The 13,172-nt window shown below is 42.0% G+C and overlaps 1 protein-coding gene across 1 annotated transcript; it reads left to right on the top strand.

The window, feature by feature from the left end:
- On the top strand, nt 1–11,692 carry zgc:110789 (Xan_ur_permease domain-containing protein). Its single transcript, XM_036518049.1, has 12 exons — nt 1–48; nt 1,635–1,781; nt 2,211–2,368; nt 5,836–5,995; nt 6,403–6,584; nt 6,970–7,090; nt 7,627–7,783; nt 8,192–8,445; nt 8,991–9,155; nt 9,571–9,679; nt 10,463–10,558; nt 11,329–11,692. The coding sequence occupies exons 1-12, from the start codon at nt 1–3 to the stop codon at nt 11,595–11,597; spliced, it is 1,866 nt and encodes a 621-aa protein (XP_036373942.1). The 3' UTR covers nt 11,598–11,692.
- The last annotated feature ends 1,480 nt before the right edge of the window (nt 11,693–13,172 follow it).

The raw sequence follows: 13,172 nt of genomic DNA, 5'->3' as shown, positions 1-13,172 counted from the left end.
ATGGCTCCTGAGAAGGAAAGCAATGGACTGGACAACTATGCCTTTTCTGTAAGTGGTGAGCCGCATGCATAAAGAGTAATAATTATGTTAATAAATTTTACTTCTGTTATGAGATTTCAGACAACTCTGTGCTTGCACAGAAACACTTCTTGTTTACTCAGAGTCTCTTGTTTCTCACGTTAAGCAGAAGTTTGAAATTCAATGGCAGAAGTATTATTTTGGTGATAAGGAGTGATAGCATGACAATTTAACTGTTGGTTTAGTTGTGGTCTTATCAACAGTTCTGACCATTTACTGTGAACATGTTTTAGCCATTGACGTACATAATGAGTTCCTTCTTAAAATTCCGTAATGTTCAATTGAATGTATTGATTGTGACAGTACAGAACCATAGGTGTGTCACTACAGAAGTGTAATAAAAACTATTCTTCTGCTGTCCTATTTCCAGAGTTTTGAAAGATAAATAGTTTAGTTTATCTTGAACTGACAGACTAAACTGACTGGGTTCTGGCTGCATCACCCCTTCAGTGCTTTCAACTCAAAATGACCTTAAGTAAATCAAATCAAACTGTTCTCTTTTTGCCTTCAGTGTTTTAAAAAAAGTCTACTTAATCACCCTGACATGCTAACAAAATGAATCGCATGTCCTTGCCTCCACATAATCATTAGCTAAATCAAAGGGTTAATCATTCTCATCTGGTAGAGCTGACATTATCTGTTGTGAAGCACACTATGTGGTTGCTGTACGTTGCCAGTTAAGATCCAGGTACCGTTGCCAAACAGCTAGGGTCTGTGCGTGCCTTACAGATAGAGGCGTGCTTTTTAAGGGGCAGCGGTAGGCACACAGTGTATGTGATATCAGTGGGTTCTAGGAGAGTTCAGGCCTTAATGTTTTAATGCAGAGGGAGAGGCTAGCTATTCTCTGCATATTCTGTGACCTCCTGAATTCCATTCCTTGCCAAAAGGTGTTTAAAGTGATTGTTTATTAAATGATTGTTTTAAATGATTGTTGCCAGAGAAAATGCCATGTACAGCCCTGGCTGTCTGACAAAAACTCTTGACTTTGCAGGAAAGATGCAATGTCACTGTCTCTCCCTAACCTGTCAGGAATTTGAATACAGTGGCTGGATGGTTTTTTGTGCTGATTGTTTGGGAAACAGCAGAAGTGGTATAAGTTACTTGACAGGAGAGGGTCATGTCACAGGGGCATATTAGGGTTTGATTAATCTGAACCAGAGCTAATCAGAGGTCACGTTTGTCTGTTTCCCCCACTGTCTCAGAGATCCCCTCTGTCTACCACATCAGTTGTTAACAAAATTAAAACAATTATATACCATTGATCCAGATTATACTTCCACGTCACATTTCATTTTGGCTTTTATGGACCATGTATTTCTCAATGCTTATATCTGTACCTGAATCTTCTCATATGCGTTTTAGAGGTCATACAGACCTGTGCCAGAATTTCAACACATGCAAAGAGACTTTTTATCTTGATCACAATATAGAAATCATTTAGATTAAAATGAAATGTTACACCCCCTTCTCTAAGCGATAATTTATCAGGACTTGTTATCTTACTCGTACTGTGATACTGCTGAACATCAAGGGTAATCCTGGCTCTCTGGCCACAGATCGAGGGGTCAGAACACTTCTGCGAACTTCCTGATGGGAAAGATGGACAGGGACTGGTGCTATCAGAGGTAGACCGAGGGAACAAACTGGCCTACTGCGTCACAGACGTCCCACCCTGGTACCTGTGCATTATCCTGGGCATTCAGGTAAGCCCTGCATCACCTGTGTCTGCACACAGTGTGCAGAACCTGCACATGGACCACCTGGGCTGTAGCCATATTGCTGGCTTTTTTGTTTGTTTTACTACTGTATGGCCCACAAGATTTCACACTTGACTCATGAACATGACGTGAGGTTGACCCATGAAGCTGCTTTTATGAAACACATGACTTTCAGTGACTGATCATGGGACTGATAAAGTATTTTCAGAGCAGCTACTCCACAGTCCTGCCTAATGCTCTTTCTCACTGTAACTCACTTTAGTTATTACTAAAGTGGTCAAACAGACAGATGTCTCCCTCAGAGGCGGATATAATGCTTACTGTATTAATGGAAGCACTGGTAAAAGTCCTCCACCCAGGTTGTGTGATGATGTGATGTGTAACTCCTCTCTGTCCCCCTTCTCTGTCCCTTAGCACTGCCTGACAGCGTTTGGCGGGATTATCGCCATCCCCCTCATCCTGTCCCAGGGGCTGTGTCTGCAGCATGACGGCCTGACCCAGAGTCACCTCATCAGCACCATCTTTTTCGTCTCGGGGATGTGCACCCTGCTACAGGTCACCTTTGGGGTCAGGTGAGGAGCCGTGCCACCCAGCCAGGGACAGTCAGGCAGATGGGTACAACCCAGCAGGAGTATGCTGACAGATTTGACATGTACAGCGATTGTACAAAGAGGTTGCTGATGTGATTCCCCGCTGGGGCACTGCTGTTGTACCCTTGGGCAAGGTACTGGACCCTGAATTGCCTCAGTAAATATCCAGCAGTATAAACAGGTAACATGTAAAGAAATTCTAACCTATGTACATTACTCTGGATAAGAGTGTCTGCTGAACACCAATAATGTAACGTAATATGTGGTGACCTTGACCCAGCTGAACCACTAAGAATCCTGCCATACTGGCTTTTGTGAAGTCTGTATCGGCAAAGCTCATGATTCTCCTGTTTATTCAGCTTGCTTCACTTCAGCATACGCAAGCCAGACAGAATCATTACACCTTTCCATTTCACAATCAATGGAGAGCAGGTGACTCAACGCTCATAATCATACGCCATGAACAACATCATATAACTGATAACACCACACCCGTTTATCATTTCCCCAGAGGAGGTTGCATCAGACTTATTGTTTACTCATTGTTGTGTGGTTCCGTATCGGTTTCCGTATCGGTTTCCGGTGTACGGCCCTATTACCTTGAGCTGGTCAACTGAAACAGGCGGGAGGCAGACTAACATCATTAACCTGGTTTTAAAAATAAAACCACCCCGTTATGTCCGTGATGCTGGTGAGGGACTAATAGACTCCCATCAGCCAGTGATTAGTGGCATTGATACAGACTGCCACGACTGCCTCCCGATTGTGAAGTGCTTTATTTTCCAAACAGCCGGAGACTGTGGGGGATTTGAGGTCGGAGAATCATCAGGTCTCCAAAACAAGGTGAACATGCAGCTTGTGTTCTCAGTGAGGTTTATTACAGCACGGCAAGGCCGACACTCACACTGCAGATTACCGTGATGAACACAATAAATAACATTTCAGGAAGAGCATTTTCTGATTTGTCCTTGATAGGGTCTGGTTATCTGTATGAGACATCACGAGTCAGCCTATTAAAGCAGCAGACTGTGCGTGGCCAGTTCTCTTGCTTCTATCCAGCGCAGAAGCTGCTTGATATCCTGGAAATCCTTCAGTCCGGATTTCTGTGGAGAGACACAAAAAGGGTGTGACTCTTCAAATTACTATTTATTCTGTTGCTGTTACCCACTGTGACTTACATGGCTAATATGGTCTTTTAAGTACATATGATCTATTATGCAAATATGCTATATTTCCTATTTCTGAGCTAGCAGTGCATTGGAGTTATTTAGTGATATGATCTATTGATAAGATATTTATACACACTCTATAAATATAAATATGTAACATGCTCTGTATTAATCGAGATACAAATAAAAAAAAACCCTCTTGTGTCAAGGTCCTCATAAAACAAAAAAATTAGAATAGTGAGGTTCAGAGGAAAAAGAAAATATTTGGCTTACTCTCCAATGTGGTTCTGCTGCAAGAATTTACCACAGGCTTCCTGAACTGCAGAGATCTGTGATGACCATGTGGGCACACATGTACCCCTGTGATATGTTTTTAACCACCGCTAAGCTCTCAATTGCTTTAATGTAAATCTCTGTATAGTCTTTTGAACTTCCTATTGCACAAGATGAAAGCAGCAATTCAGAACATAGTGTTCTCAACCAGCACCTGCAAAGAGTTCCAGTACAGAGAGAACTGAATGAGTTTCGGTACGACCTCTCCCTGTCCAGCTCGATTCAGTTCAGTGAGGGGGAGCTGCTTGCATTCACTTGGATTGGATTAATTTGTTTTCCTTTCTACTCCAGCACTATGACCTTTTTATTACTGTTCTGACATTTGTACATAATAGAGGAAACTCAGTCTTCTCTGTTGGTAATTGACAGTGTTTGTAACATGCCTTAACAACTGTAATTCTGTCTGGTGATGTCATGCTATCATACACCAGGCAATGTTGATAATATGGAGAAACTGTATGTTCCTGATCTGCGCTGAAAGTGCTGTTTCTCTTCATAAACGGGGACGGGAGAGGCGTGACTTCATTAGAGCGTGATGTGACATCTCCAAGCCCACTATATAGTCAGGTCTAAACCCAAAAACCACCCAAATGGATCTACACAAAACAGGATGTGTTCAACATCATCTTAATCTAGATTAAAAAGACATTTCAGACCAGAAAATAACAGGCTCAGTGACACAAATTAAAATAGCAAACATGGAAGTGATGCTCATTGTTTAATATTTGATTCATTATCTTATTTGTTACGAAGGTAAACTGAAAGCAAAACATTACAGAGAATGTAAGCTCCCACTGCACACGTTGCCCAGACTGTTACCAACGTTCGTTGTTGTGTTAGCAGTCCCTTGCTGCGGATTAATTAGCGCAGATAAATGCTCTGGAGTGTGACAGTCAACACAGTACAGTACAGGACAGGGGCGTGCAGTGCTACCGTGATCTGCCAGACGTTGGGATCCGTAATAGGATTAGTTTGGAATTTCCATCTGATTAGAGAGGAATCCAGCTCACTTTAATTCCGCATTCCTCAGACTCAGTACCGCTGGCCTCTTCCAGACCTGACACACTTTACGCCCCGACAACCGCAAACACTGCGGCCACACTCAGATCCTTCGCTCAAGGGTTTTGCTGAATAACACTAATCCACCACAGATTACCGTCAGAACACAACACCCCTGCTAGCTGTAATATCAACATGTTTTTTCCCCCTCAGAAGTAAAATTAATTATGTTATATTAAGATTGACAGAGGAGCTGTACATTACAGACCACATGGTTGACCTGCTGGAATCTTAAGTAGGTGGTTATGGCATTTCATTTGATTTCATGGAATTTGAATAAGGTCTTTAACACCTTAAATATTGGGTGTAACTATTTGTTCAGTTGAACACATTCCTTCTTGTTTTTGGTTTGGGTTTTTAAAGATCAGCACTTATGCCTCAGCTGATAGACTGCATGTAGTTTTAGGGACCTAACATATACAGTTAGAGGGACAGTTAAAAAGCACTGCTGTTTACTGTTCTTTTTTGCTGGTCTGAAGGCATAGGTGAGGCTCATAGCATTTTACTTCAAATGCAGGTTTCTGATGGAATCTTTGCAATGGTCCCTGAGTATAATAGTGTCCTGAGTTTTTGTTTAATGGTTAACACTCAAAACAAAGGTGTTGCTGCCATTAACAGTGTGCTGTATGCTGGTTCACGAGATCCTTATTGGGATTGCATTTGATGAATGCAATCACATGACTGACATTCAGCCCATTAACAGCAAAGTGTGCAACTGTTCGATTCAAACTGCCAAGTCACCTGACTGGAAATCAAAAACAAACTAGCAAAGATCTGTCATTGAGTGAAAACAACATGAATTTTCCTCTTAATATGGCTTAGTGGTTCTGTTTGAAAACAGGGCTTAGGTCACCTTGTGGCATAATGTGGTGTGTCTGTGTCCCTCAGATTGCCCATTCTTCAGGGGGGGACATTTACCTTCCTGGCACCTTCTATGGCTATGCTGTCCATGCCTGAGTGGAAGTGCCCGGCCTGGACTCAGAACGCCTCCCTGGTCAACACCTCCTCACCCGTCTTCATCGAGGTCTGGCAGAGCCGCATAAGAGAGGTGAGACCCAGGTACCTCCCGGAGATCCAGGAAAGAAGCGGCTAGATTGAAAGCTACCAATTATCAGGAACTGGTTTTAAAATGTTACATCTTTGCCCTGTTGTTTGTGTTACTGTAGTGCATAAATGGCCTTTTTACATAAACCTCTACTTTGCCTCAGAGTGGCATTGGTTCTATCCCTGTTTTGGCAGGAAGGGGTTGTGGACTCTCCTCAGTATGTGGGTTGCTAGTGTGCTCTGTTGAAATCTGTCGGTGAAATTCTCTCCATGCATCCCTATGCTCAGCCCTGCCTCAGCATCACTAAACAGGATAGGATAGGAGCATCTATCAAACAAAGAAATAAATAAATATTCTTATTAAAAATGACAGCTATGCTCTGTCCTCTGGATATGTTTTCCCGTGTGCAGCTCCAAGGCTCCATCATGGTGGCGTCCTGCTTCCAGGTCCTGGTGGGGTTCTCTGGCCTCATTGGTCTGTTCATGAAGTTCATCGGCCCCCTGACCATTGCGCCAACCATCTCCCTGATCGGCCTGTCCCTCTTTGACTCGGCTGGCATGAACGCAGGGAACCACTGGGGCATTGCGACCATGTAAGACTTCACTTACAGGAACAAATTGCTTCATTGTTGACTGAACTGGTTCAATTAGACCAAACAGTTCCCAAGATTAAAAGTGAACAAGGGAAAGTACAATAACATATTTTACACTTCAAAATGAACACCTGCATATCTGCATATAACCCAATATATAACCCGCCTGCATGTAACCCAATGAAAAGAAAAAATCATCACAATGGCATTATTGCTTATGAAACCAAATCTGAATGAATGTTGGTGTACTGTTTGTATGACTCGGGTGGGTGCATCAGAATCCATGGCAACTCCAATGCACTTATTAAAAAAACACTGCTCACATGAACTACGAGGCTGCCACTGAGTCCCTCCTAAATAGAGTGTGTCTCTGCCCTCACCTCAGGACCACAGTCCTGATTGTTGCCTTCTCCCAGTACCTCCGCCACATCGCCGTCCCCGTCCCCTCCTACAGCAAGGCCAAGAAGTTCCACACCAACAGGATGTACATATTTCAGATTCTTCCTGTAAGTAGAAATAAAAAAAAACTGATGTCCAAAAATTACTCATTTTAAAATATAAAAGAATGTGGTAACTATCCAAGAAAAGATTTATTTTAGTACAATATTGTCTGAGCAAATATAGATTTGTTTTATTCTGACATTTATGATACTCATACTCTGGATTAAATTATGCAAAGACAGGCATTTTGTGTGTGTGTGTGTGTGTGTGTGTGTGTTTGTGTGTGTGTATTTGTGTTTTTGTGTGTTTGTGTTTGTGTGTGCATACGCATTTTAAAATATAAAAGACAAGAATGTGGTAACTATCCAAGAATAGATTTATTTTAGTAGAACACTGTCTGAGCAAATATAGAATTTTTTATTCTGACATTTATGATACTCATACACTGGATTAAATTATGCAAAGACAGGCATTTTGTGTGTGTGTGTGTGTTTGTGTGCGTGTGTGTGTGTGTGTGCGTGTGTGTGTGTGTGTTTGTGTGTGCATACACGCGTGTTTGTGTGGCCTGATTGTGTGGGTGTTTTATTTTTTTTTGCTGCAGGTGCTCCTTGGCATAACTCTATCCTGGCTCATCTGCTACCTCCTGACCATCTATGATGTCCTGCCCTCAGACCCACAGCGGTATGGCTACCTGGCTCGCACAGACCTGAAGGGGGACGTCATGGGCCAGGCCCCCTGGTTCAGGTTCCCTTACCCAGGTTAGACTGTCGGCCACCCAGGGTGTCCAGAAAATCAGAAAATCAGCCACTGTGGAATATTCACATGTATAATGTATACTCTCTATATTTAATATTTTTACTATTTTCAAAACTATGAAATAGTTACAATTATATTTTTAATTCTTCAAAGTAGCCAAAAAATAGGCATCAACTTCGCTATTTATATTTCTCTCAGGAACATATTTCAAACATTTATGCACAAGTCTTGAAATCAAAATGTCTTTGAATGCATGTTTCCCATTATCTTAATCAGGTGTGTCCAAACTTTTGACTGCTACTGTATGTCTAGATCACACACATACTTCTTTTAAATGAATTTAAACGATACACATTCTTTTAAGCGGCAGGATTCATGCTGAATTCTTCATGCTGACTTCCTGTTGTTAGGTCAGTGGGGCGTTCCAACTGTCAGCTTGGCGGGGGTGTTTGGGATCCTGGCCGGTGTGATCTCCTCCATGGTGGAGTCCGTGGGTGACTACCATGCCTGTGCAAGGCTGTCGGGGGCACCTCCGCCACCCAAGCACGCCATCAACCGCGGCGTGGGCATCGAGGGGATTGGCTGCCTGCTGGCTGGGGCGTGGGGCACGGGAAACGGGACCACCTCCTACAGCGAGAATGTGGGAGCCCTAGGGATCACAAGGGTGAGAGGGGGAGGGCCAGAGCAGTGCGTCTGAGCTGGACAAAGCTGATCAATTAGATTCATCTGAAAGCTTCACATGCTGAAAAACGTGTCTTCCACAAGCCTATCAAATTTTGGCATTTACTGTGCCGGTAATGGACAAATGACTCATTGACTATAATGCTCATTGGGTTTGATGTTTTTCTTCTGCATATTTTTTTTTTGCCAGGTTATGATATTCAATGGTGTTGTAGAATGATTTCCTCTTATTAAGGCTTGTTCTTTGCCCCTGTTAAATCACTGCCAGCAGCTATATTTATTGTCATATGATTATTATCAGCATGGGTGGAATAACAGAAGAGCTGCATTCCAATGAACAGCATTTATGCATTACAATACAATAAGCACATTAAAGGATGTAGGATTTTTGCAGATTGCATTAGGGTGAGTATACCCCTTATTTAAAGAGAGAGGGAACGTAACTCAGCATGGCATGATGATTTGCGTAACAGTTTGAGGGAGACGGAGATGTGAGGGACACAGTATGTCTATGGGTCTTCTGTGCAGGTTGGCAGTCGAATGGTGATTGTGGCCAGTGGCTTCCTGATGGTTGTCATGGGCATATTCGGGAAAATAGGAGCCATTTTCACCACTATACCTACACCCGTCATCGGAGGAATGTTCCTGGTCATGTTTGGGGTCATATCCGCTGCTGGAGTCTCAAATCTGCAGGTATTAACAGCGGTGCAAAAAAATGTGCCATGAATAATACCAGAGGGGCCAGTTACAAGGAACCTGGCAAGAATTTAAACCACAGCGTTACACCACTGAAATGTATTGGAACTTGAGTAGCTACTCCTACTCACTCTTGCTGTAATGGAACAGCCACTCCAGTACTTGTAGATTTTAGTGGTCTTCTTGTCTGGGCTTAAGCCCCTGATAAGTTTGTTGCAATAGACCTGAGAGCAGAGTTAATTGACTGTCATTATTCCTTGCCTTCTATGTTTCCTATCAAATTTGTGACATACAAAGATTAGTGTTTGGCACAACTGTTTATTTTAAATGGTGTCAATCTACTACAATATACGGTCTTGCAGGATTAATTTTCACCTTTAGTGGCATAATTCTCACCATTTAATTTTTCCAGTATGCAGACATGAACTCGTCAAGGAACATCTTCATTTTTGGATTCTCCATGTTCTCCGGGCTGGTCATTCCCAACTGGATCATCAAGAACCCAGGGTCCATAGCAACAGGTAGAGCCAGGATAAGAACTGCATTGAACATGCATGGAAACCTACATATGTTCGCGTTTTAAATAAAGATTTGGGTCGCAGAATTCTGAGATCCACAACCAGTTTCCAGATACCTGTCAAACCAGTCATCCAGTATGAAAATATAAACAGAAAAAATGAGAAAACTGCAGCATATATCACAGTCACAGATGTTTTTGACAAGCTACCTCCTAAACTCATAGTCAGGAGAAAACTGACTGAAGCTGAGCCAAAGAATCCACACAAGCTACACAAGCAATCATGTAGACTTCACAAGTCTCTAGGCATCGTAGCTTAACCAGACCGGGGAGACAAAGCTGCCTCAGACTTGAACCTGCAGCACAACACTTTTACATTTAAAGTAATAAAATTAAAGGTGTGGATCCTGTGGGTTTTACAGAAAACATTAAGACCCAGGCACTATTAAGACTTAGTATGGGGCTATAACAGCAATACATTCAGGATACAAATGCACATAAATGAAGATAAAAGAAGTCAGTACTAATGAAGGGTAGGAGGACATAAGGCAGCAATCTTATAAATCTAGTCAAGCATTGACACGGTGGAAAGTCTGGTGACTGGTCCTTCAAACTTTATTCAATTGTGATGTCACTAGCTGAAAAACGCTTTATTGTACTGCCATGGTAAATCACTTCGGTAAAGTGCATGAAGTCTGGCTGAATGCAGGTGTGCAGCAGCTGTACATATCTCTGAGCGTACTGTAAAGGAAAGAGAGAGTGCTGGGCTCCACTGTGGTGTCTGCAGGTGTGATTGAGCTGGACCAGGTGCTCCTGGTGCTCCTGACCACAAGCATGTTCGTGGGAGGTTTCTTCGGGTTCATCCTTGACAACACCATCCCAGGTGAGCCGCTCCTTTCAGGACTGGAGGTGACAGGCTAAAATATACTAAAACTTACTGAGGAGTCTATGTACATAGGTTATCATACATTTAGGTATTCATGGTAATGTGTCATATGATTGGGGTTTCCACTGCTGTTGTTCCCTCAAGCATAGTATTCAAGATGAATTTGTTCAGTGTATATTACATATTACATATATCGATAATATGTGATGTAAATTATGCGAGTCACTCCAATATCTACTGGGAAAATAAATTTTGTTATTGGCTCCATATAAATATCATCTAAACATGCATATATGAATGAGATCCAGAGATGACAGAACTTCTTTCTCTCTTTCTCTCTCTATCTGTCCTTTGTTACTGAACTTTCAATATGACTCAGTAATAACTATGATAAATGCAAACATAAATAAGAAGTTTGTGACATTAATTAGGGGTTTTTTGGTTTGGCATTGTGGGGGTCTCGCTAATGGAAGAATACCACAGTGTTTTGAGAGCTTGTTTTGCTTGATTGTAATTTTTTGGTTTTGATTTTTTCCTTGATCTTTGTTCTTTGTCTTTTCACGCTCTCTTTGAAAGGCATTAAATAAAATATGTCAGCGTGTAATGAATCACTCTTTGAAATAAGTGCCTTTGGGGAAACCAAATATTTGCTCTTTGTGTGTTTTAATGCCTCTCTCTCCCTCTCTTTCCTTCTCTCTCTCTCTGTCTGTCCACCTTCCTGTTTCTCTTTGTATGTCTTGCTCTCCCTCTCTCCCGGGATTGCTCAGGTTCCAAAACTGAGCGGGGCATTGTGGCGTGGAATGAGGCCCACCATGAGGACTCGGGAGACACCCTGGAGAGCGACGAGGTGTACGACCTGCCCTTTGGCATTGCTTCCCGCCTCTCCTCTTCCTCCTGGGTGAAGTACGTGCCGTTCTGCCCCACGGTCAGAGCCTCGTCGCGGCAGCGGCCCCCGGCGGCGCCGGCCTCAGCGAAGTCCAAGGACGAGGAGGCGAAGCCCGACCCTACACAGATCACCATGGGAGTGGCGCTATGAGCACTGAGCTTCCCCTGTGTGGTGCGGCCTGACCTAAGGACTAGGCAGCTGTCGGTGACTTTCCCAAACTTCCCGTCCTGGTTTTCAAAAACATGGACCTGTCTGCGTTTGAAGAGACATCCGCTTCTGTTCCACCACTCCAGTGCACATCAGTACGTTTTTACAATCGATTTTTCTAGACGGACTGTTTTTTTTTTAGGGGTATGTTATGTCAGGATGAATGAAGATTTTATATGATATGTCTAATGATTTTTTTTAGTGTAAAATAAACAGTACACATCAAGGCCTTTCTCTACAAAATGCTGTCAAGAGAGGGGTTAACAGGCATTGCTGCATTAGCAGAAAGAATTAACGGATCACTTTCAACAGGCTACCAACAAACAGTATCTAACTCCTATAATATGTGCAATATTTGGCTTGGGGCTCTACTATAAACTCTGCCTTTGTCTGTAAAAAGAGTGCACTCTGGAGCTATATTCCTGATCAGCTTCAGATATCCATCATGAATGAATGAATGATTTAATTAATTAATTGCTATATATAGTTGTATAGTGCCCTTTATTCCTTATAACCCTTTCAACTTCCAACAATTTGGAAGTTGTTTAGAGCTAGATGCTTAAATGTAGGATATTATCTTAACAGATTTCCTCTGAATTCTGTTCAATACATATTCTGCACTTCATTGTATTTATGTAGGCAGACATCCTGAACATTCTGGCCTATTGAACATAGGACTGAACATGTACCGTAGGTCTAAACAAACAGGCATCACTGTGAGTCTTCTTTAAGATTGCAAGGTTTTCAGATTTCATCATGCCATGCCATTTCAGATCACATTTTCAGTGGAAGACTGAGGAGACGTCTCAGTTCATTTTTAGAAGGTGTTAAACATCCACTTTCAAAAAGTCTTTTCAAAAGTATTCTTACATTTGGTCCTTTACAGAATGTGTGAAAACAGCCAAGTTTATCCTCCACCAGCTCAGGGAGAGAGACTCTGAGGTCAAGCCGTATTTGCAGCATAGTACATTTTCACTGTATCTGAAATAAACTAAACCACAGTACTGTAGGGTTATTTTTTTAAATGAATAATATTCAAATAAAATATTTATTTGGAATGTATAAATTCTGTATAATGAGACAGCTAAAAATTAATCACCTAAGGGACATGTTGTGTCCAGATGAAATCCGATTCTCAGCTCTGGAGATCCCTATTGGTTGTACTATAGTATAACTTTATCCTGGCCCCTTTCCTCATCAATTTTTCAATTTTACCACATACCGATTATTCCCCCCAGTTTGTTACATCTTTCAGCTATAGTTTTATGCACATTGCTTTTTAAAGTAACCATACCTTGTGTTAAAAAATTTTAAAAATACGATTTTCATGCGGGCAGAACCACATTCATCAGGCATCATGACCTTGGAGCCATGCTCCTTGTCTGTATTACAAGCATATATGATAAAGCAAAATGGAATTACTGGTTCTGATACTGGGAATGTCTGCACTGGGAGCAGTACTGCTAAAAAGGATGGTTGAAAATTTCAAGAATGTGGAGATTTGGGTTTGAAACAATA

This window comes from Megalops cyprinoides, chromosome 23, assembly GCF_013368585.1.
Source record: "Megalops cyprinoides isolate fMegCyp1 chromosome 23, fMegCyp1.pri, whole genome shotgun sequence".
Taxonomy (NCBI): Eukaryota; Metazoa; Chordata; class Actinopteri; order Elopiformes; family Megalopidae; genus Megalops; species Megalops cyprinoides.
This window is presented reverse-complemented; position numbering and strand designations above follow the sequence as displayed.

What these genes read in the sequence shown, in the direction of transcription:
- zgc:110789 (XM_036518049.1), top strand. Translation starts at nt 1, where the DNA reads ATGGCTCCTGAGAAGGAAAGCAATGGACTGGACAACTATGCCTTTTCT. An exon ending in CACTGGGGCATTGCGACCAT is followed by an intron (nt 6,585 to 6,969) that starts GTAAGACTTCAC and finishes CCCTCACCTCAG; the next exon opens with GACCACAGTCCTGATTGTTG. An exon ending in CCTTGACAACACCATCCCAG is followed by an intron (nt 10,559 to 11,328) that starts GTGAGCCGCTCC and finishes GGGATTGCTCAG; the next exon opens with GTTCCAAAACTGAGCGGGGC.